Raw genomic sequence first — 24,961 nt, forward strand, 5'->3', positions numbered from 1 at the left:
GAGAGTACCCTGACAGAGCCTCACTACAGAGATGAAAATTTCAAGTTTTGTGAAATTCTTTATACTTAAGTTTTCTCAAAAATTTTTAAAAAAAACCTATATTCCGAGGCAAGTTTCGCAACCCCCTGAGAGTACCCGCACAGATTTTAAAACAGGATTGAGATCTTCAAACTTTTGTAATTTTTTAACATTCAATTTTTTTTTTAAATTTCGGAAAAAATCATAAAAAACGTCATATCTCGAAAACTACAAGAATTTGAGCAGCCATAATCAGAGGCAAGATTCGCAACCCTTGAGAACACACTCACAAAATCCAACAACAGGATTGAGAACGTTTTGGTAATTTTCAAATCTAAGTTTTTGAAAATTTTTTGAAAAAATCAAAAAAAAATGTCATATCTCGATATTTACAAGTGTTTGAGAAGTGAGAATTGGAGGCAAGATTTGCAACCCCTGAGAGTACTCTGACAGCACCCAACTACAGGGTGAGAATTTCAAAAATTGAGAAATTTTTCTAAAATAAATTTTCTAGAAATTTTTGAAAAATCTCGTAAACTAGAACGATTTGGTTATTCATATATGAAGGCCAGAATCGCAAAACTTGGAAAAACTCTGGCATTATCCTACTATTGGGTTGCTTATTTCAAACTAGATGAAATAATCACTGAATTTAAACTGGAAAATCGAAAAAAACCATTGCAATATACGATACAGCTTAAACGTGAAAAAATTCTGTTGTTAAACATGCAAAAATAATACGTTGAAAAAGCTCAAACACGGCGAGATAGTGAAGCCCGCATGTAAATATATAATAAATAAAAGCTAAAAAATTAGGCGACGGGTAGACAGACATGATCAAATTAATTTAAAAAGCAGGCACACAGACAGACTGACATAATTTAACCTTGAAAAATAAATACTGAAAAATTAATGAACTTGTGGAAAACAAATTGAAAAATTTTCTTAAGCATTGCAATATACGATATAGCTTAAACATGAAAAAATTCGTTCGTTAAACATGCAAAAATATTATGCTTAAACATGAGAGATAGCTGTCACTCTCATTTAAATATAGTATAGATAGATAAAATTTTAAAATGTAGGCGTAAATCAAACACTAGAAACAACATTTAAGAAGAATGTGCGCAGAACAAAAAAGAATTCCAAGATGTGACTACTAAGCCGATAACAGATAAGCAGACAAATAATTGGCCCACAGTTTTATTTGAAACAGAACCTTTTCCATTTTAAGAAAAACAGGTCCTGGTGCATATTCATTAACTCCAGGCTAAGTTGGCCAGCAACGCTAAACTTGAATACAATATGAAGCAAGGAAGCTAAAAGCCTAGATTTGCCATTGTTTATAAGCAAGAAAACTATCGACTGAACATATTATTGTTTACCAAAATAGCATTATTCTGAAATAACCCCAGATGGTAAAAATGACCATTCTGTGAACCACGTTTATATCAAGAAAATAAGCCACCTAGCCAGTTACAGTAATTATGATGATTGTAAGGATACAACTCGACCTTCTAAAGCGCATTACTTGCAACGTGCTTGATCTGTGCTGGTTGCTTCAGGCTGATGCAGTATTACCTAGCCCAGAAAAATAAACAAAAAAATGCATGCAGTTCTTAACAAGGGGCACAACAGCGGTTCTCCGTGATGAGCTGAACAGCTCTTATGTGGCTGCTTTCCCTTGTGGATAAATTGTCTCAACAGAATCGTAATAGAACCCGATGTTTTTCTCAAAAAAACTCATTTAGATGAAAACCTGTAGTAAAACAAATTGAACAGCTTTGAATCAGCATTTAAAAAATTACTGAATGGTAACTATGCAAACAGAAGTTAGCTGAACGCCTATTGAATTGGGAAAAATGGCCAAAAAATGTCCATACGTGGATTTGAAAATACTTTAAAAAACTGTCCTTAAAAAAGGACAAATTTCGTTTCGATTGGCCAACAATTCGAATCGATTTGCAAGAAAAGGTCTCCTCAGACAACACGAATAATTAGGACAACAAGCTGCTAAGACCTAAGTCCAAACAGACAAAGATGAAAAAAAATTCGAAAGAAAAATGCTGCCGAAAATTGTCGTCTTTTTCGTTTTCCTTCGATGGCAGAGAGTTTTGATGAATTAAATGAACACTAACATTACTCAACCTGCCTAAACTTGGTTTGTACATGGAAAAAAATAAACATAACGAGATGAAAACATAAAGTGCACTAGAGACAAATAGCGAAAACAATTTAAAAAATTCTGAAACTAACGAGCAAACAAAATATGAATGAAAATATTCTCAAGGTGTTTTCTAATCTGTTAGCATTGAAGGCCTTCTAAACCCGAGTTTTTTACTGAAGAAAGTTATCGTTTTACGATAAGCGTTAGCACTAGAAAGCAATTGAGCCATAACAAAAAATCAATTGACAAAAAACTGATAGAAAATTAAATCAATAAAATTGCTTGTAAACTTATGACTCTAATTACCTTCGCCGAAATAACATCAGAAAAGCAGCCAGCACAAGAAGTACTGAGAAAAAAAATCAAATAAAGCTTTATTGGAAAAAGAAAATAACGAAAAACTTCCAAGATTTTTTAAATACTATGTCAAAGTTGAAAAATTATCAAACAACGACCGGACACTAGAAAAACATTAGGTAAACAAGCCGACAAAACTAAATTCGACAATTATTTAGTTGAAAAGCAGCTGAATTTTTTTTATATATATAACAGCTGAATATATATAAATTTAGCCTGATTGTTCATTGAATAAATCACCTGACGAGCTCAAACCAGGCAAATGAATTCTATGAGAAAAAAAAAGAATAGGGAACTTTTTTACACGGTAGCACTTGCATTTAATTTTTCATATCTTTGCAATCAAAAAATCAAGTTTTCAGAAAGTTAAAGACAAGACTTGTTAGCTAGTTTTTGCAAAGACCAAATACAAACATACACAAAAACGATCTAAAAATGACAAAAGAAAAGAATTTCAGACAAAAATTAAAATAAATATCACCTAAGTTATGTGCGACGCAATGACTTGCGCATAACTGATACATGGAGAGAATTGAAAGTGTTTAAAGCATTTTCAATTTCTCGAACAATTTATGATTAATTTAAATGATTTTTGAGAAAAATAACCCAATTTGAGAAAACTGGATCAATAGGTAAAATTTCGCTGCAAAATCTGATAATTAAATTCCAAAGTCTTTCGTGACTTTTAAATCTCGCTGGTCAATAGTGGAGTTTACCTATTAACAAAAAAAATGAAATGATCCTGAATAGAAATCAAAAGTCAAACCGCGAAAAAGTACATTTGAGCCTGAAAAAGTATTTTTTACAATAAAAAACGAAAAAAAAAACATAATTACGACCTACATTAGAGTCTGAACTACGTTTATCGACTCTTACCTAGTTGTGATTTTGTTAAACTAGTTGTTAATATGAATTGAAATTACTCGTTGAGTTAGAACAAGTCATCTTAAACACCATGTCATCAGAATGCTCTAGCCTATTTAAATCAAAAATTCCTATTCTTAAAAAATTAAACACAGAGGCAAAGCTTCGCTTCGTAAAAATTAAACACAGAGGCAAAGCTTCGCTTCGTAAACACTAGCGAGAACACAAAAAAAGCATCTCTAGAAAACGCAATAAGAAAAAATAGAAATAAGGCTAGAACTAGCAAAAATTCGGCTAGTATAAGATTCGATCTGCGACCTATTGCACTCAAGAGATTTTGTGTCTCACGCACGAACCACTCAGCCACGCACGCTCAACCACACACAAACACTAGTCACGAGTAAAGCAGCTACATATGCTAATAAAGTGCCAATGCCATTCAGCAATTGCCAATTCCATTCGGCATCCACACTAACTTTGCATGTAACAAATCGCAAGGCAAAGTCACATTATTTATAAATTATGCATTTCAGAAAATTTCTAGATACATTGAGTTTGAAAGTTTCCGAAATCGAGTTTTTATGATATTAGAAACAAATAGCTTTTTTCGGTTCATTTGATGAATTATGAATGCATCAACTGGTTAACTTATTAGTATTCGAATGTCAAAGCACATGCTATCTAAAAGCTGTAAAGGTGACCCAAAAGTGGCACCAATATATTTTTTTCTTGCGACTTAGGCTAGAAAAAAAGAAGGCTCGTAATAATACACTAAGCTGATGCTAGTGTAAACAAAAAATGTGAGTTAATTTTGATTATGAGCAAATCACGAAGCATTAATAGAGACTTAAACGCAATTTGAAGTCTAATAAATGTATCTTCATTTTAAGTTTGAATAAATTCACAGTTTTATAATCTGACTGAATCATTGAACAGAGTTTGAATCTCCAATTCCACTGATATGTCCCTAACTATCTTTTCCAGAACCAAATTGTCCATTAGATCGATAGAGAAATCGGGATAGCTTTTCGGCCACTGAGTCCAGTTTTTGAAGGACCTGTGCAGTCTTAGAACATAAGAGCAGAACAGATACTTCAGAATAATCATTCTGAGAAACTGGTCCGACATAAAACACAGAATATGAAAATGAATCTCTTTCGATTTATGGCAGAACTTTGCAGCTTCGAGGTAGAACGTTTTCAGAATTACCGTACAATTTGAGTGCTGTTTTTCCGAAATGTCTTCAAGGCCGCATACCTTACACAATCCCATGAGAGGGTCGGCCAGAAATAGAGTCAAAAGTCCCCCTGCGTTTTCCATGCTGTCTTCAACAGCTTGGGGCATGAATTGCGGAGCTATTATGCACATAAACGGCTCTCCAAACCAGTTTGGGATCTGTAAAAAAGGGAGTCCGTTGCTGCTTTCGACTATAAGAAACAAAGGTTTCCTGGTGTATGGAAACAGGTCTCCGGGGTATAGGCAATTTACATCGTTGATATGTAGTCTGCGGTTATTTAGACCAATACCTGGACCTGCGGCTAAGTTTGATTGCGATTTTGATCCACTTTCGCTTCTGCGGTTGGTAGCTACTCCCCCACAGCCGTAAGATATCTCCCCTCCCATGTCGGCATGGACTCCCGACTCCTCGCCTGATATGTACACCACAAGACACTGTTTGTCTTTGAGTTCCTTGAAGGCGCTACTCAAGTAATTGTTCAGCGACGATATACTTGGCTGATACAACAAGTATTTCACGGGGTTGTCTTGTTGTTCATGAGGTCGAGCTTGTTTCTGATTCTGTAGAGTAGATTTCTCGACTACTAATTTGTTGGCAGCTGGCGCATCGCCAATTGAGTTTGATTTGTCAACTATCTTCTCCACTTTCTCCAACTCGAAGCACGTTACTATGCGGAACATGTCAATCGAGAGATCGTTGAATTTCACCTAAACATTCGCAAAACAATATTTCTTCACGGTTAAGCACGGCTTTAATATGGGTCAACATGACTGTAATTGGTGCCGGGAACAATTTTTTGGATCCTGAGTCATTCAGTAAGTAGTCTCACAGAAAAAACTTTCGAATCAAGACTGATCACTTAATTACAAACATAATTGATTTTCATGAACATAGTCAACAGTTAGTTGGAAAAGAGCTAACAGACACCGAAAAAAAAAAATGATTATTTCCAAAAAAAACACGGCCATTCCTCATTGACACTTAACCGCATTAGTGTTATGTTGAGAATTGATTAAAAAGTAGACAAACCTGTCCCATAGCGTTTCCAACCACCACAGCTGTTCCGATGGTAATCTTGACAGGCAATTGCTGTTCTATGTTAGGTACATCCTCATGGCTAAGCCTCAGCACGGGGTCCAAATGAATAGGGTTTCCTTGTTTGGTCGTCTTAGAGGAGATTATCTTCACAAGTGCTACTTTCTGATTGAACGTCTGCAGCTCTGAGCACACAATGGCCCACTCTTCTTGATTTTCTTCCAGATACACGCTCGAAAACTGGGCCACAAAATGAAAAAACTCCTTCATGACTTCTAGAACTAGCTGCATCCTTCCCAACAGGAGAATAACAACTAAGTAACGCGTGTAGAACCGAAGCTTCTTCAGCATTCTGTACGAAGTTGGCTCGCCCTCTACATCTTTGAAATAGTTTCGGAGTCGCAAAGCGTTGTAGAAGTTGAAGCTTTCTTGCAAATACGAAACATCAGATGTTCTGATGTAGTACTGGTAGTACAGTTGACCAACTTTAGAGGCAATTTCTCCAATCTCGCTCCTGCGTAATCCTCCTTTCTCCACTAGAACACTCCTGTGCCTCTGTTGCATTTTCCAAACTAAGTTATGGATCTCGAAAGTTTTCCCAAACTGGATCTTCCAGGCGTCATGGCCATGGGGTGGTATGTCTTTTAGGGCATGGAACATGTATCTGGATTTCTCCAAGTTTTCCCGGAAATTTTCCAATATTTCAGCGACCTCGTTGGACGACAACACATGACTTTTCTTTGTTTCGTGTTGAGCACCTAATTCGTCGTCTGTATGATTTGCCGCACTGTCATGGGCCCATCTCGATGCTCCTTTTACTCCATGATCTAAACCACCATGGCCTGAAACCATAATGGCAATGTTTTTGAGTGAGCTATCAAAAAATGGAGCAAAGCTTGATATGATGTGTTATAGAAGCGAATAATATTCATCAAATTAGAGACAGACTAAGTTCCAATGGAGCGTGAAAAAATTGGTTTCTAATGGGGCAATTTGTCTCAGTTACCATTGCAATTATCTGCCCAGCAAACAACATAAATCATTTGAAACTCACCAGTCAACAGCGAGTCGCTAAAAATCTCTGCGCCAACAACTTCATCTCTAAACGATGTTTTCTTTTTCTTTTTCATTTATATGTGCTTAGATTAAAAACAATGCTTTGAAAATGTCTAGAAAACTAACGAGCAAAAAGCAGCTCTAAATCACGGTATGATTTATAAGACCAATTAAAATGCTTGCTATTCAGAACAAAATACAACACATTCAATAACACGATTTTTGATTAATAAGTAAAATATTACAAGTGCCCGTTCGTTTAGGTGAAGCAGGAGCTGTGTTTAAATGAGCAATGTTTATGAAAAAAGACATATAGAAGGCGGAAAATATCATGGTAAAAAAGTTACATTAAGCGTTCTCTCTCACATCGTCAATTAAGAAAATGGAATTGAATGCACTTTAAGTAGTCAAAATGCACAAAATATGAAAGAAACCATATCGCTGCAGGGCTTTTTAATTTAAAAAGAGTTCAATTAAAATGGGCCCCTCCGTCATGCGACGTTCCGTGCTCAGGTTGGATAGGGCCATACCAACGCTACATAAATACATCGGCAAACTTTTATGAATAAATCAAGTCGATTTTAAAGCATCCAGGAGATAATTGTCAATTAAAATCTACCCTCCTCGATTATAGCACAGATGGAATAAAAAAAACGTAATATTTCTGAACCCATGTGCCTTCCGGTAAAAACAATAAAACAACACTGATTTTCCTGCAGTAGGTAGCCTTCATTTTCATTTTCCCTTTTTGACGAAAATCATTGACTTGTAACAGTTACCTTTCGATCAAGTGTCGCGTCATATTGAAACCCCATTGGCCTTGATTGGGATTACAAACAACTTAAAAATGGCTAGTTCGAGAAAATTAGGTCACACAAAAATGGTTCTGTTACCTCATTTTAGATTTCATTTTACGAACAAAAAAAACATTTAGAATTTTGAAAACCTAGATCAAATTGTTCTAGGTTTTTTACAGTCTTTATAAAGAACTTAATACAACAAACTGAAAATAAATTGATTTTTTTTGAACTTATGTTTTTCAATGAAACTTAGTTTTGACAAAACTTCTAAAAAAAAAATTCAAATTCAGAATGAGAACAATTTTTTTCGAAGTGGAAAAACAATCTAAATTCAAAAAAAAGAACCAAACCTCGTAACAAATGTCAGCATCAAGATACCAGTAATATAATCATGTGCTGGGCCTTGAATGATTACATGTATTTACTGGAACGCATGAAATGTTGATCTAAATTTGAAAACAGTTACTTCAGAAGAGAAAGACTATTGATGACATCCACTAACAATGAACATCCTTTCGTGACCATGCTATCGATAATATATCAAAAATGCTAGAGGAAATTATTTTCTGCCCAAAAATGCACTAAACAGATAATTTCTGATCTATAGGCTTCTCAGCCTCTGTCGATCAGCTCCTTCTGTGGACGTCCAATTCGTCATTCGAGAAAGAATGTATCATACATGTCGTTTTCCCAGTGTTTATCCAGCCTCGATTTGAACAAGTTGATGTAAACGCTGGAAATTACAGACAGACTCTGGTAGTGAGTTCCTATCGTTTATGGCTGCTAGTGAAGAAACTATTTCGTAAACAAGTTCGTGACTTTCTTGTTATCAATTTGCACGGATTTAAAGAATTGATTTTAAACGTGAACCTCACTAGTCGTACGCCATCAAGCCAGTTTTTTTCAATTTTCTCGAACTTGTTCACTTTTTGGTTACTCTCTACTAGCTATGACATTTGCCTAGATGGGTGGGTATTCACAAGTACCAAAATGGTAAATCAGTCAAATTTGTACCAAAATGAAGAGTCAGTAGCGTTAGTACAAAAAATATTCAATTGGCCAAAGACTATTAAGCCAAACATTTTAAGCTCTTGGCTTAAGGTCACCGGTGGGCGCGCTACGCGCGTCCACGCGATAACCAGCTCTAATTTTTGTATAGAGTCCTACCCTCTGTTGGCAAGCTCGCAACACGTTGGCGCGACTGCGGCGGTCACTATTCTGCTGTTGAGTTTTCTTTAGTTTGAACAGAAAATTAATGTAATAATTCGTTGGCTCAAATTCGACCACTTAGAAATCGAGTTGAATAATTTTGGTACAAAACGGACTTTCATTTTATTAAAATTGAACCGTGGTACAATTTGGGACTTCACCGCCCAGATCCTCCACAAAAAGTTGCTCAAATTAAGGTCAACCTTATACAAAACACGTTTTTTTTCGATAGCACGACCCACGAATATACTTGATAATCTTCTGAGAAAAATAGAAAAGTCCGAAAATACCGCCCGAAAGTACATATCGACGGAAAAACAAGCTACTTTATGAAACCACTGGCTAGCGTCTAAACAGAGCTTCACATGCTTTTAACCCTCTGTAGCAAAGACAGTTAATGTAGGGTTCTCATAACATCGGGTCGTCGAAATCGTTACAACTCAAGAGCTATCGGCCAATCCGCTCAACTTAACCAAGTTCCATGAAAAATAGTAAGGTCATGGCTGTGTCTCGGTATCTCCAGACCACGAGGTCACTCTTAAAAACAGGGCTACTACTTAATTATCTGTAACTATTGTTTCTGTTCAGTAGATAGTATCAGTTTATCCATCGGAGAAGGATCGACCCTTTCCCTCAACTCCTAGCTTCTCATAATCTGAAAATGAATTCGATGTTAAGTTGAACTCTAATCAGGCCATTCCGGGAAGCTCAAAATTGTTTAAAAGCAGTTGAGAGTTGTTCTCCGGTACCCTTCCGGATTCCTGAATCCGCCTGAAGAAGCGTCTTCTTCACGAGCAGGAAGGGTAGCGAATAATAATAATCATAATAACAAAGGATTTAGGAATATAATCCAAGGGTTCGCATAAAACCCAGTCATTGCATTGTTCAAAGTTTAGTTTTCAGTTATAAGTGTAAGTTTCTTCAGGTCTCTACAGTTGTTGCATTCGCATAAAATGCGCCAAGTGCATGTGTCTGATTCGTTGTAGCGAGTTTTGAAAAACTTTGTGTACATTCCTAGAAGTCTGTTTTTGCATTCTGGGTCAAACAATATGTCACATTTGAAGTATTCGTTGTACAGATTAGCAAGACGACATGCCCGAAACCAGAAATCCGACTCGCACTTCTTCAGACGCATTTGTTTGCAGACGAAATTTAGTGTCAACTTTTCCAGCTAGTATTTTTGCAAACAGCAGTCCAACATGAAGCTCTTGGTATAGAGACATAGGAAGGATGTTAAGTTTCACGAGTTTGTCTTTATAGGAGATTTGGCTATTGCTTGTCATGAAAATCCACGAGATCGCTTTCCGCTGCACACTTTCTATGATTCCTAAGTCACCTTTTGATGGTTTCCAGATAGCTGAACCGTAGCACAGAATTGGCACAACGTAACAGATATATGCGTTTTTTCTGGTCGCGAAATTCGCCTTTGAGAGATTCCTTTTGAGTACGAAGAGAGCGTTTAAGGCTTTTTCAGCCCTCTTTTTTGCGTGTTGCGTCCAAGAGAGCGTGTCGGTTATCGAATACTCACATCGCGAGATTTGCTCTGTAACGATTGTGGCTGCACAACCGTTACAACTCGGAGCATTCTTCTTCAAATACTGATGATTCTAATTTTGATCGTCTTCTATGTCTGTCGCACGTCTATTCGTTACCAGCGAAAATCGTTCTTCTTATTTTCTCTCTCAGTTGTTGCGAAAATAAAAATTGTTACGTGTCCTGCATGCTCAAAACGAAATTTTTAAATAATTATGGCAGTCCAAGTTGAACGTTTCCAGTTCTTGCATTCTAATAAATAAGAGTGCTAATCGTCGAAATCAACATATTTTCCACAAAAACTGCTCGAACAAAAATTTCGTCGTGATCTACCTTTTCAGATCATTCTGGTCGAATGACACAAGTGTTGCAAACTGGTATGGCGTTATCGGCGCTGATACTGATCATCATCGAGTTCGTAAATATAGGCAACGACGATATTAAGGAGTTATTGTTGTTCATAGAGATCCATAGTATGAACTCTGATAAAAAAACAGTCACCATGAAAAACGCAGAATTCACAATTAAAAAAGTTTTTCGGAAGCTGAAAATTTATGAAAAGATCGACAATCGAATTGCAAAAAAAATAAAAGGCCTTAAAAGCGAATGAAAATGACACGACAGAGCTGTAAGTAAAACTTTTTGAAGGATTAAACAGTTTTAGGTTATAACTTTTGCAGGAGTAAACAAATTAAATAGTTTAAGGTCATAATGATTTATGGGGCGACAATTGTCACCCTTTTTTCAAAAAAGGTAATCGTGATTGGTGCTAACTCATTGAACAGTGCGTTGATCAAATATCCATTTTACAAACATTCATTTTGTAATATACACCCAGAAGCTAGATTTGACAAACAAATCCTCAGCATCCTCAAGAAGATATCTCAAGGCGAACTTGTTAATCTGTCGCATGACGTCATAAACAACATTGTGCATTTTGACCAATCACCTAAAGCGAAACAGAACACCTGTCAGCAACCTAAAACCTATCAGAACTCCAAAAAACCAAAAACCAAAAGAAGACATTTTGAGCTCCTGATATATTCAAAGAACTAATGAAGGCTGAAGTCAAAATCCCCATCCTTCGCCTTACAAAAACCTTTTAAAGAGAAAATATGAAAATTCAAAAGGAAACTATACCTTATCAGAATCTTCCCATCAGACTCTTTTCCGAAATTACAACCCTGTCAATCATCAGACGTTACGATTACGACAGTTGAATGTTGACTGCTGTGTCATCCGCAACTTGCAATTCGCCAAGGAAACCATCTAGGTGTGCTCATTTTACAATCCTAAGTCTGGTCAACTCAGACAAGTTCAGACAGCTTCAGGAAAATTCATGGGGCAAAACCAAAAAAAAAAAAAGCAATTAATTGTGGAGTGTGTCAGTCGGTCATATCCTGAGACTTTATCTTGTTTTGGGGTGAAATGGAAAAATTTCATGGAAAAATCGAACTGACCATGTAATGCTCAAGCATGGATTTGTTAAAAAGCGCAGCACGTTTACACAATTGTTGGAATATGTTGAAAATATTTACAAATGTATTGATGCCAATGAAAATTTCTGTTCTGTATATTTTGACATTCAAAAGGCTTTTGAATCTGTGTCACACAAGCAGTTGCTGAACAAGCTGTCTTCTTTTGGTTTTGACGAAAATTTTATCATGTTAATTCAATCTTATCTTTTCAATCGCTCACAAAGAGTGTGTATTAACAATATTCTATCTTACAAAGGTTACATCTCTAGCGGTGTACCACAAGGAAGCATTTTAGGACCACTTTTCTTCCTTATTTATATCAATGACCTCCCGGATGTTGTCAAGTATTCCTCACCGTCTTTATTTGCTGATGACCTGAAACTGCTTTATCGAGACAACTGTCATGACAATTTTCAGTCTGATTTAGATTCGGTAGAGACCTGGGCAACCCAAAACGGTCTTAATTTTCATCCAGACAAAACTAAATTCATTTCAAACAATAGCTTTATTTTCAACCTTAATCTTAACGGGTCAGAAATATGCTCTGTTGATCATATCAAAGACTTGGGTATTTATATCTCGCCTACTTTGTCTTGGAATCACCATGTTTCTGCGAAACTTGGTAAAGCAACGAAGTGTTTTCATTAGTTAAAGCGTAATGTTCCTTTCAACTCACCTGTTAAAACTAAGCTTCAAATGTACATTTCTTGTGTGAGGTCCATTTTAATTTATAACTCTTGTATTTGGTACCCAAATTTATCAAAGCTACGTGATTTGGAAAAATTCCAGAAAAAAGCAGTTAAGTGGATAATTGGTTCCACTAATTATACTGAGTCTTGTGATGTTAAACATACTGCCTATTTGCTATCAAATTATTTTGACTGATTGTCTTATCTCCTTCAAACTGTTACATAACTGTTATGACTTTGATATTAATGATTATGTTACTGTTAGTGAATCGAGACCGGGTAACAGATCCAGTCAGAGAATGGTATTCTCTTTACCTCTTACCCGCAAACTCTGTTCCCTTGGGAGCTTTTTCCAAAGAACAATTCATAGCGTCAATAGTGTTTTAGCAAAAGTTGACATCAACTCTTCAACTACAGTCTCACAAACCAAGACTCTACTCTTCAATTTCTTTAAACAGCAACTTCAATCAACCTTCAATCTCGACAATCCATGCACTTTCTTCATCAAATGCCGTTGTAACACATGTCGTTCCTGAACATTAACAATTTAACTCAAAGCTTGAAATACGCAAACTCAAAATTTCACTTTTATATGTAGTATCATTCACTAATAAAGTCTCTTCTTCTTCTTCTTCGATTGTATCGCAGCAACTGAAAAGGGTTCATAAAAATGTAGGAAAGTGGACAAAAAATTCAATCTGGAGTCAAATCGCTATTCGCAATTAGAAATGTCACGGCGAACTTGTTTAGCAAATGCAATCTGTCTTTCAAATAAACATGATATTTTATGCCTAACTGAAACATGGCTGACTGATGAAGTAAGATCCGAAAATCTTTTTATACCAGAATTCGAAATATACAGATTTGATCGACCATCCAAAAATTACAAGACGAAACATGGCGGTGTCTTAATTGCCATCAAAAACAACTCTAAACATCAACATGTACCGATAATCTCAAATATTGAACAAGTTACATTGAGACTAATTGATTTCAAAAATATATCCTCTCTCATTTGCTGTGTTTATTGCCCACATAGACCAACAGCCTTTTCTATTGTTGATTTTCTAACCAATATTAGTGCCACTGCAAAATACTTGAAATGTGAAAAAATAATGATAACTGGAGATATAAATTTTTCGAAAACTGACTGGAAAGCAATGGCATCAGATGATCCCGAGGAAGATCTAATCCTTGAAACTTTAATTGATCACAATTTTGATCAAATATTGGCACCTGAAAAAGCAAAAAGCTTAGATGTTTTCCTAGTCAACAACCCCTCCCTAATCATTAACTCATTCATTGATGAAAATGTTTATAAAATGTATTCAATAGAAAATAAGAACCTCAGTGATCGCAATGCCTTTACAACAGAAATCAATCTGAACCAAAGGCTAATTGAAACAAGAAGTGATGACAAAGTAAAATATGCATTCAAAAGAGCAGACTGAAGTGCAATCAACACTACAATAATCAATAATCCCTTCACACCGTTTTGCTTTAGTAACTGCGATTTTTTACTTGATTAATGGTACACCTGGCTTTGGAGAATTCTGAAAGAAAATATACCTAGAGTAACAGAACATAGAGCCACACTCCCCCCTTGGATCACACCCCAACCTGCCACCTTATTAAGCGCAAAGAAACTTTACTTCCGAAACAGCAATCCTGCCCGAAACCAGAAACTCTATCTAAAACTACAAACTTAGAAGAAAAAATAAACATTTCTGCTGATAAAGAACTGAAAACTACGAATTAGAGATTTTTGCACCAAGAAAGTTTAGTACAATTCAGAAGTATTTGCGAAGCATAAGAAGAGCACCTAGACTACCTTCGATAATGAAACTTGACGGCAAAGAACTTGAGACAGACAAAGAAAAATGCGATGCGTTTAATCAATTCTTCTGTTGTGTATTTACGAAAGCGGAACAAATAACCGAATTAAGTATCTTTGAAAAAGCAAAATACAACCACATTGAGATGAATAAACACTGCATTGAGAAAATAATGCTCGAACTAGACATCATTAAAGCAACAGGTCCAGATAATTTGGGAAATCTTGTCTAAACAAACTTAGCGAAAACGGTATCAAAATCAGTCCTCCTAATTTTTCAAACTTTTTTGAATAAAGGTATATTCCCAGAAACGTGGAAGTTAAGTGAAGTTGTCCCAATCTTCAAAGATGGGAACAAATGCGATATTAAAAGATACAGACCGATAAGTTTACTATGCTGCAGCTCAAAAATTTTCGGAAAGGTTTTGTTTGACTACATTTATGAAAGATTGCGACATCAACTTCATAACTCTCAATATGGTTTTCGTAAAAAAAGTTCAGCAATTACCCAACTCCTTGCTTACTTACATCAAGTATACCTAAATTATGATGACCAAACGACTAAAAATATAACAGCGCTCTATCTAGATTTTGAAAAAGCTTCTGACTGCGTTCCGCATCAATTTTTAATGCATAAATTGAAGTGTTATGGTTTTGGAGGAAAAGCAATTCAACTAATAGCCTCTTATTTATTTCTTCGGAAACAGTACGTGCGAATAAACAAAGCAAAGTCTAAGATATGTTACGTAACAAGTGGTGTCCCTCAAGGTTCTCAATTGGGACCATTACTTTTCATACTATATATAAACGACTTACCAGATAACTTGAATCTAGTTGACTCTTTTGGAAATGCTGATGACTTTAAGGTTATAGCAACAACTCAAACAGAAATGAACTATGCCACTACGACAATTGAAAATTGTAGTAGTTAAAACCAAATGCGTCTAAATACCGGAAAATGTACTCTCGTTAATTTCAAAAACGAGCTGGAAGGTCAAATTAATGGAAATATCAAAAAAAAATTGAAACTGAACAAAAGGATCTAAGAATTTTAGTAACACTCACTTTCTCATGGAATGTAAATGCGTCTAAGCGTTGTCAGAAGTCGCTATCGGCTTTTTACTCACTAAGGCGTAACCTCTCTAAAAACTGTCCTATAACTTCTAAGCTAAATGCCTACCCGGGATATGTAGTCCCAATTGCAGCTTATGGCGCGTCAGTAACGCACTACTCGAAATCAAACCTCCGAGCAATTGAAAAGGTTCAGCAAACGGCGACTAAATGGATGCTTAACTCACATATCCCATATAAGTGTAGACTACAAAATTAAGAATGCTACCGCTGTCTCTGTACATTGAAATGCACGACTTCCTTCTGTTCATTTCTATAGTTCGCAATAACTACGAAATTGACATTAACCAATATGCCGAAAACACCAAAAGCTCAACGAGACAAAATGAAAGAAACGAATATCAAATACCGAAAACTCGCCTTAAGAAAACCAACTCAGACTTCTTCATTAGATGCCCAGCACTTTTCAATGTCCTAATTCGACATGTCTCAAAACAGTTAACTGACATACAGAAATCTGACATAGCGGAAATATATTAGAAATTCTTCGAAAGATACTCAGAAATGGACAGCTGCACATGGCGAATAATGTGTCCATGTGGAAACTGTAACCCAAATGGAAAACTCAGAACTCATTAACACTAAAACTACATTTTGGGTGCAAACCCATGGGATAACAACCCTAAATCCTGTTCTACTACTACTACTACTACATTTAATAAAACAATTTGAGTTAAAGTCTTGTTCCTGACATAGAACATCGAGAGTGGTTCGCGAGTGTTAGTACTGGAGCAACAAGCAACTTGACTTAGAAGGTCGACCAATCAAGCGACCTAATGGTTCAAAATGATAAAACTACTTGAGTCAAAACTAATCATTTCCATACACTTCTGGAGTTACCGTAGTTGTTTAAGCTGATTGAGTCCAGAGTTGTTGTCAATATTTGAGACATGAATTCAATTGCTACAGTTGAGATAAGGCGGGTTTTAGGCTGATTCAGGTCCACTGTCCAAAAAAAAACTAATGGTACTTACTTGGGTTCCAACCCTGTTTTTAACAGCGTTCGCGTGTTTTTGTTATCTACATGGGGACGTGCTTATTTCTAGAGTGGAGGGAGGTTTTTTGGTAGTAGCCTTTAAGCTGTATCCCGATCTCGATGTCCCATGTCTTAAGCGAATCGAATTGGCTCCGGCAGATTGAGGTTCAAAACCACAAAAGGTAGTGTCCCTGACCCTTGAGCCAATAGTTTTAGGGCCTAACTCTCTTAACCTCTCATGTGACTTAAGCTGGCGACTGTTACAGAGGGTTTTTAATGACGCTCCTGGATAATTTTACGTCATCATGACTATTGGATTGAGCCCGTTTGACACAACTTGTAGAGTACCGCTGGTGCGTTTCAGTTGGAACGTGTCCAGTTTCTGGTCGCCCCGTGATAGCTCTTTAGATAACATATAGAAAAAATTATCGGTGCGCTTTTTTATATGAGGCTTAGCTAACCGTAATAAAGAGCTCTTATAGAAACAAGAAACGGTTGGAAGATCAGAAAACGAAACGAAAAACAAGAGAAGATTAGAAATTAAAAGAAAAACTGTAAAACAGTAAAAGAAAAACATTGACAATTGGATGGATCGGACCCTTTTACCAATTTACAGTATACGTATACTGTTTCACAATAAGACAGATTGTTTTGATCTTAGTAGTAGTAGTAGTAGTAGTAGTAGTAGTAGTAGTAGTAATAATAGTAGTAGTAGTAGTAAAAGACTTAGTTTGTTTACCTTCAAAACAAAAAGAAACAGCACGAAAAAAACAAAGTAACGCCCAGTCTTAAGATAATAACTTTTCAGTTCACGCTTGAAAGAACTTGGATGATCGAAGAGACGAAGTGTGGTTTTGGAGTGTAGTTTTGGCACTTTTCACGACTCTGATGAATTACCACTGGTCAGAGCAGTTACGCCGAGTCTTTATAACTTCAAACGAGAGCTTCTGTGAGCTGCGCAACTGACGATCAACATTGTAGTGTAGCGAGACATAATTCCAAATAGGAAAATTTTGTTTTTCATTCAAAAGCGAGTTCATAAGAGTCAAAGCAAGAAGCTGTAAAAAGTTTTGCAATGTCGTCATATTACACTTTGTCAATCGTTCCTCGAAGTCTCACGTTGTGGCCCATTTTGTAACACAAGATAACAGGAGAACAGTAACGCAAGGCGGAACATATATGTTTTTACAAGTCGAACTTTAACGTGCATTGGAGTACTGAAAGGAATAGTTCGCTAGATAGAGGAGATTACACCATAGCAGTTTTGGATCTTCCAGTTCAGATGTAACTTCCACTTTAGATTTTTTGATACTTTTTTAGCCCAAGTCTTTTACTTCACATTTGTCAGAGATATCACTATCATCAAACGTAAGATAATAAGGACCAGGAAGAACATGACGATTAGCAAAAAGAATGAAAACGGTCTTGTTAATATTAAAGATCATTCCGTTTTTGCGTGCCCACTCAAGGAGACAATTAACATCCATCTGTACTTCATACAAATTAATTGCTCTACACTTGCTATCATCGGCAAATAAAAACATACAAGTCAAGTCAAGTCAAGTCAAGTTTTTATGACCATTAGGCAGTGCCTCTTGTGGTCATTTCAAATGTTTTTTTCCTATCTCCGTTCAAATTCGTACATGTCAATTCCAATCGCTTTCCAATGTTTGTCTAGTTTCCACTTGAATTCGTCGATGGTCTTGCTTTGCACTGTTTCCTGTGGCAGATTGTTCCAGTCGAGAGGTGCTCTAATTGTGAAGAAATTTTTTTGCATTTCTAGATTTGCTTTACGTACTACTACTTTACATGCGTTACCTCTAGAATCCCTATCATTCCGCTCGAATAGTCCCGCAGTGGCATTCCTATCATACAAACCATAGCAGATTTTATACATTTCTATCATTGACCCTTTTTTCCTTCTGTATTCCAGCGATGATAGATTCAGTTTTTTAAAGCGTTCGTAATAGGATAGATTTTTCATACCACTAACTAGACGCGTCGCTCTTCTTCGTACGTTTTCTAAGATCTTTTGATGCTTGATCAGTCTTGGGTGCCAGATTATGTTCGCAAATTCAAGGTGTGGCCGTATCAAGCACTTTTAGTTGTTTAAAAATACTTGTTTCGTGACTTTAGTGAAGCTTTTCTTAATTACTGCTATCATGCCGTTTGCCTTATTGGCTTTTTTAGTGATGTGTGTTTCGAAAGTCAGTTTGTTTAAACAAGAGTTTAAACAATAATCAGCCAGATCTTTAATAAGTATTATGAACAAAAGAGGGTCTAAAATAGAACCATGAGGTACCTCACTGAGAACATCGATTTTAACACACTGTCATTTGTAATGGTGTTGAGAGAGGCGAAAATTTCATTGAACACAACCGTATCCATTTCAATAGAGTCTGAGGATTGTTTTCTGAGGCGGCTAACAGTACCCTGAGTGAACTTGGTCCAATTTTCTGCCAATCGTCGTTCTGCAGTTTGCTGAGCAAGTGAACAGTGTGAGAGGAATAAAAATATGGAAGATTTTGTCGAAGAGAATATCCAGGACAAGTGAACGTAGTGGAAAGGAGAAAGCAGAGATGTTAAAGGAAGATTTGGAGAGAAATGTGACCTTGTGTCTCCACAACAGCTTCTGCAGGAACAGAGAATCTAACGTGGATCCCCTACCTTGTTGCAAACAGAGGGTAGAAGAGCAGAAGTGTTGGAGGACGGCTTCCAACAGCGTCAGGATAGCTAACGACGTGTTGCAGGACACAGAAACTGAAAGTGCAGAGTCATTGTCACAGGAGGAAGAGATGGAACATTGACGAATGGCCGAAAAACGAGATGCAAAAAGAAACGAAATTAGAAGAATTTAGAAGTTTTAGAACTTCTAAATGACAAAAAAAGAAGAAAACAAAGGAGTGATGAAGAAAAAGTTAAATGTGAATTGTTTTATGTGTGTAATTGTTTTATGTGTGTAAAAAAACTCAAGTGAGAAACCAAGCAACCAAGTTGTAATTGAAAACTGAAACATTTAGTTGAGTTTTGAAGTTGTTGCATTTATAAATTTGCATTTTGATTTTAATTAAGTGGCTTTAGAGACACTTACTTACTATTTATTTAGAAAGGCTGAGTGAAGGAGTATATTTAAATTTTCCAGCCTGCATGACTGTTTTTAATCAGCTAGGAGAACTGATCACTTTGTGGTGACATGGAAGGCTTGGGTAATCTCTCGAAGAGGGAGATTGTTTCATTGTTCATTCTAACCACAGAGTTTCTTAGTTTTAATATTCAGGACAATAACAAGTAAGATTTCCGAAGGGAAGAAGCATAGTTGGATAATTTTAGCTTGTTGGTTGGCAGGACCGTCCTGCAAACCAACACCTTTTAAATCTAGGAGAAAAAGTTTTTAATCAGGACATTTCTGATTTCTAAAATAGAACCATGAGGTACCTCACTGAGAACATCGATTTTAACACACTGTCATTTGTAATGGTGTTGAGAGAGGCGAAAATTTCATTGAACACAACCGTATCCATTTCAATAGAGTCTGAGGATTGTTTTCTGAGGCGGCTAACAGTACCCTGAGTGAACTTGGTCCAATTTTCTGCCAATCGTCGTTCTGCAGTTTGCTGAGCAAGTGAACAGTGTGAGAGGAATAAAAATATGGAAGATTTTGTCGTTTTCTTAAATCAAACGTACAGTTCAGTTCGTACAGTTGTCATGTATTACTTGATAAAAGAATTTGAGCCACTGCTCAACGTAGTTAGTGTCAGTTTCAACAGTAATAAATGAAAAGAGAAGATGAAAACAGAGCCAAAACTTTGGCAAAACCAGAAGTCTGGAGACGTCTACAAGGAGGATTGTTTTTGCTGTGGTTAATTTCATTGCTAAAGACATTGAAATCGGACAAAACACCGAGATGATCGGCAAAATCGACGGAGTGATAAACGAGGGTAAAGTTGACTATATTTGTGAAAATAAGATCGAGGATGTTACCACGAACATGTGTTGACGAGGAAACAACTTGTTGCAAATCAAGATCCATGAAATGATCGATAATACTTGAGGAGTCTTGGCCTTGAGCTATGTTAAACCCCAAACCAAATCAGGCAGGTTGAAGTCACCACAAATAATCATCTTCGTACCACGGTAAATCCAAAGAATATCCAAAACAGCACCGATAAAATTTTGGGAGGTAATTCTGTAGTGACTGCCGATCGGCGGGTTGTAAACACATAAAATGATAGTTTGAAAATTGACGAGAAACTCACATGAAACAAAGTCGACACCCGCGGGGACAGTGATGTAAGCACATGTGTTTTTACAGAGGATAAGTGTGCCTCCATGTTCACCAGTACTTCTGCTAGAAAAAGCAGCAATTTTGTAACTGCTTTCAAGAAAGTTATTAGCAGCAGGAGCTGCGTCGAACCTCGTTTTGTGACATTCGACCAGAATGGATCAAAATGCAGATTCAGCAAACTCGAATTTTTAGCAGTGAACCTTCCGAATTGGCGATTTTGAAGGAATAAGAGCGTTATTAGAACGATTGGCAAAACGATGAGGGCTAGAATATTCTGGTATTATGAAATTTTAAAAATTCAAATTATGACGTCATATTTCTGAGAAACGTCAGAAACGGCCATTTTGGAAAAAAGGTTGAAGAAAAACACAACAACGATAGTTGCGTTGACGATAACAACGGAAATTGTGATTGAGAAACAACAACAGATTGCAGGAATAGCAGAGACCGTTCCGAGTTGCAACTATTGTGTCGCTACAATAGTTGCAAGGCCGTTGCGAACAACGGTGAAGGGTGGAAAACCAGCCTTCCGGAAGAAGAATAGGAGCCTTATTTCCCCGGATTCAGGAATCCGGAGGGGTCTCGGGACTGAAACTCTTATTGACTTATATAAACTTTTAGCTTCCCTGTCATGTCCTGATTTGAATTTAATTAACATCTGAATTCATTCTACTAAGATGAGAAGCTAGGAGTTGGGGGAAAGGGTTGATCCATCTTCGATAGAGATGATGATTTTCATCTACTGAACAAAAACAATAATAATTCAATAAATAGTAGTAGCCCTGTTTTTAGGAGTGACCTCGTGGTCTGGGGATACTGATACCCAGCCATGAACTCACTATTTCTGCATGTAATTGAGTTAATTTGAGTGTTTTGACCATAGCCGAAAGCAGTAACGTTTTTTGTCGACCCGATGTTAGAAAGACCACCGAAAGTACTGGCTTGGTAGAGACGGTGAAAAGCACGTAGAGCTCTGTTTAGACTTTGGCCAGTCGTCTTAGAACCTAGCTTTATTTTCCGTCGATATGTATCTTCCGGGCGAATGTTACATAGATGTTTTTATGGCGCTCCTGGGTGTTATTCTTTTTAACATCATGACCGGCAGAACCGTTAACCAGCACTCCGCGCCGAGCGGATGCTCACATTAACGCCCTTAATAGGCCTTCTGAGCTCGGATCAATAATTTTTAGGTCGAAAAGAATAAAATTGCGGAAAAAGTTAGGCGGAACCTATAAGAGACAAATTTTTTGACTTTAGAAAAAAGACGTTTTGATTAATAACTTTGGAACTACTGGGCATATCGAGTTGATCTTGGTATCAATAGATCAGAAATTAACTGAGCTTACTGATAGGGACAAAAGTTTTTCGAAAAAATAAGCGTGAAAATTTTTTGAGATTGTTTTTAACAAATTCACCGATTTGGAGGGTAGACCCTTCACGTTTTGTAAATTTTTTTTAGAAAAGCCCTCACACCCCTACCAAAAGGTAACAGCGGTTGAATAGAGTAACTTTAGGCTGTTCTAGACGAAAAGGGGAGGCTAAAGGCACAAGAAAACCTTAATCGAGCCGAAGTTGGGCTAGCGATAAGATTCTTCACCGTTAGCGTGAATTGTCAAATAAAAGGCTTAACTTCAATCCGGAAGGGTCAAGGAAAGCAGTACATACCCTTCCTAGTTATTTGAAAAAGCAATATCGCATCGGAGAACGTATCCGGGGGGTATAGGTTGAAAGAAGGAAATCTCCGAAAAGCTACTATTACGAACCAGAGGGCTCCCAATCCGGAGGGGTCTTATATTAGCTAATTCGGAGTGGTCCCAATCCGGAGGGGTCTTATATTTGCTAATTCGGAGGGGTCCCAATCCGGTGGGGTCCCAATCCGGAGGGCTCTAAATTTTGTTAGTCCGGAAGGGTCCTATATATATATATATATTTTTCCAATCCGGAGGGGTATTATTTTTTTAAAGGACTTAGATAAACGGAAGAAAGACTAAAGTGAGAGGTATTAGGTTATTAGCAGACAGGCTAGGAATCAGTGACTGCACTGGTAACTTGCCTTTCAATAAAAACCAGACCAAAATAAAACAGTTCCGAACTCGGATATTCGCGACACTAAGTCTAAACTAAAGAGAGCGTAATTCATTGGTGCGGATTGACACCCAATACGTTTTTTTGAAAAGTGACTGCCCTGAGGATTTTAGTAGGTCTAGCTCGGGCAGTCCAAAGGCAGATAGGTAACACAGTACGCGGTGGGTGCAATAGACGCCCACTTGAGAAAAATACTGCCTTCAAAGTTTTGTCTGTTTGGTGCAGCACCGAGCAGGGAAACCTTTTTCTTTAAAATTTAAGTTCGAATATTGTACTGCGACCAACTAAAAGTACAATACACATACGTTTTTTATAGAGGTATTCATATTCTGTCATTATATATATTTTTTTGTTGTTTGTTTTTGATTTTAAATCAACATAAACTGTGTTTGATTGGGTAGTGAGTACACTATCTCTTAAATTGACTGATAACATCATATTGTGCTAGTACTCAAATCTTACGACCGATAATCGGTTAGTGTGAATAAATTATATACAAAACTGTACTCTGATAACATACAGGGATTCGTGGTCACTATTTAATAGAATCTTGTGAAATTTATTGTGTTGTGTCATTATTATTGGTAGTCAAACTATAAGGTCACTGGCAATCGAATTAAGTGTATAGGCATTAGGAAGTGACAGATTGAGAATGAGTCTAGACAAGTCGAGGATACCTAAACGAGGTGATAGCTCTAGGAAATTCATACCTAAAACGCAAAGAAAAACAATGACCGACCCTTTTGTGGATCGGATCAAACGAGCCCGGAGCGACAAAGGGGAGATGGTTTCAGGTAGAATGGTTGAAACAAGGAGTCAGAAGACCTCAGAAGAGCAAAAAGAACTGTTAGAAGTAGAGGTCAATACGGACCATGCCATGAACGAGAACCAGGAAGTACATGGACTGGAAGGGAGAGGCAGAAGGCTGGCGAGTGAAACTACTCCGGTAGAACAAGGCCATGATTTTGCCACTTCCACCGGGACATTGGATCGAGAGGAGATGTCGGAACTGTCTCATCTCCCGACATCTCATCTGAAATAGCGGCAACTAGAAGATCTCCAACAGACAACACTATGATGGCAGGTGGGACTGATAAAAAACAACGTCATCATCGTTCTCAGAAAGAACGAGGAACACCTTAGGAAACATCTTTCCATTCACCATGGGAGGGGGCGCAGGAAATGAAGGTGAATCACAGGAGGAGGAGGACGAAGAAGAGCAAGTGGATTTTGGATCTCAAGTCAGCCTCAATAGTTCGACCCAGGAGAATGAGGCATACGTCGAAAGAGAGACTGGAACCATGGACAAAATTGGTGTGGTGAGAACGATAAGCAAAGAGGTAAACACAACGGGCCAGTCGAGAGGCTTCGCGATTATGACAAATTCAGAGCCGCGAACTGGGGAGAGTAGAAACAGAGGGCTAGGCAACGCATTGGTGGATCCCGAGTTGGATAATGAAAAGACGTCGAGGCAGATAGTCAAGGCCCGAATCTCGACCAGCACGAAGCTACCTGGGACAAACAAGGTTACACCGCCACTAGTGACGCCACTCGTGGATAACGGGGCAGCACTAGAAGAAGCCTTGAACAACATAGTGGACATTTTAGGAGAACAAAATGAACAGATGTCCATAAGAATGAGTGAGCTAGAAAGAGCAGTTCACATTGAAAGAGAAAGTCTGCGGGAAGAAGTAAACCGCAATAGACAAGAAGTTGGTAGGAGCAAAAAACGCTTGAAAGAAAGAACGGACGAGCATATAGCGAAGAATTTGTCGCGAATGACAAGAGAAGCGGAACAGAGAGAGTTACGCTTAAGAGACGACTTGGAGAAGTTGAGAATTCAGCAAGAGCAGTATCTTGGGACTCTTTACACAATGATAGACGCGATGATGGAGAGGCGAACTCGGGCTATCATTGGAAAAAAGGTTGAAGAAAAACACAACAACGATAGTTGCGCTGACGATAACAACGGAAATTGTGATTGAGAAACAACAACAGATTGCAGGAATAGCAGAGACCGTTCCGAGTTGCAACTATTGTGTCGCTACAATAGTTGCAAGGCCGTTGCGAACAACGGTGAAGGGTGGAAAACCAGCCTTCCGGAAGAAGAATAGGAGCCTTATTTCCCCGGATTCAGGAATCCGGAGGGGTCTCGGGACTGAAACTCTTATTGACTTATATAAACTTTTAGCTTCCCTGTCATGTCC

At 37.4% G+C, this 24,961-nt stretch overlaps 1 protein-coding gene across 2 annotated transcripts in view; it reads right to left on the bottom strand.

Annotated features, from left to right (window-relative positions):
* Positions 1-4,205: 4,205 nt before the first annotated feature.
* LOC134851604 (protein SCAI-like) overlaps positions 4,206-24,961 on the bottom strand; it is a 53,315-nt gene continuing 32,559 nt past the window's right edge. The window contains exons 1-3 of one of the 2 annotated variants that reach the window (XM_063867751.1): positions 6,733-6,952; positions 5,673-6,520; positions 4,206-5,350 (exon numbers count right to left, since the gene is read on the bottom strand). In XM_063867751.1, the coding sequence (XP_063723821.1) occupies positions 4,316-5,350; positions 5,673-6,520; positions 6,733-6,808 (1,959 nt within the window). In that variant the 5' untranslated portion in view covers positions 6,809-6,952 and the 3' untranslated portion in view covers positions 4,206-4,315. Of the gene's footprint in view, positions 5,351-5,672; positions 6,521-6,732; positions 6,953-24,961 lie in introns of those variants that run through there. The other variant, XM_063867752.1, reaches the window with a different exon arrangement.

This window comes from Symsagittifera roscoffensis, chromosome 7 (genome assembly GCF_963678635.1).
Source record: "Symsagittifera roscoffensis chromosome 7, txSymRosc1.1, whole genome shotgun sequence".
Taxonomy (NCBI): Eukaryota; Metazoa; Xenacoelomorpha; order Acoela; family Convolutidae; genus Symsagittifera; species Symsagittifera roscoffensis.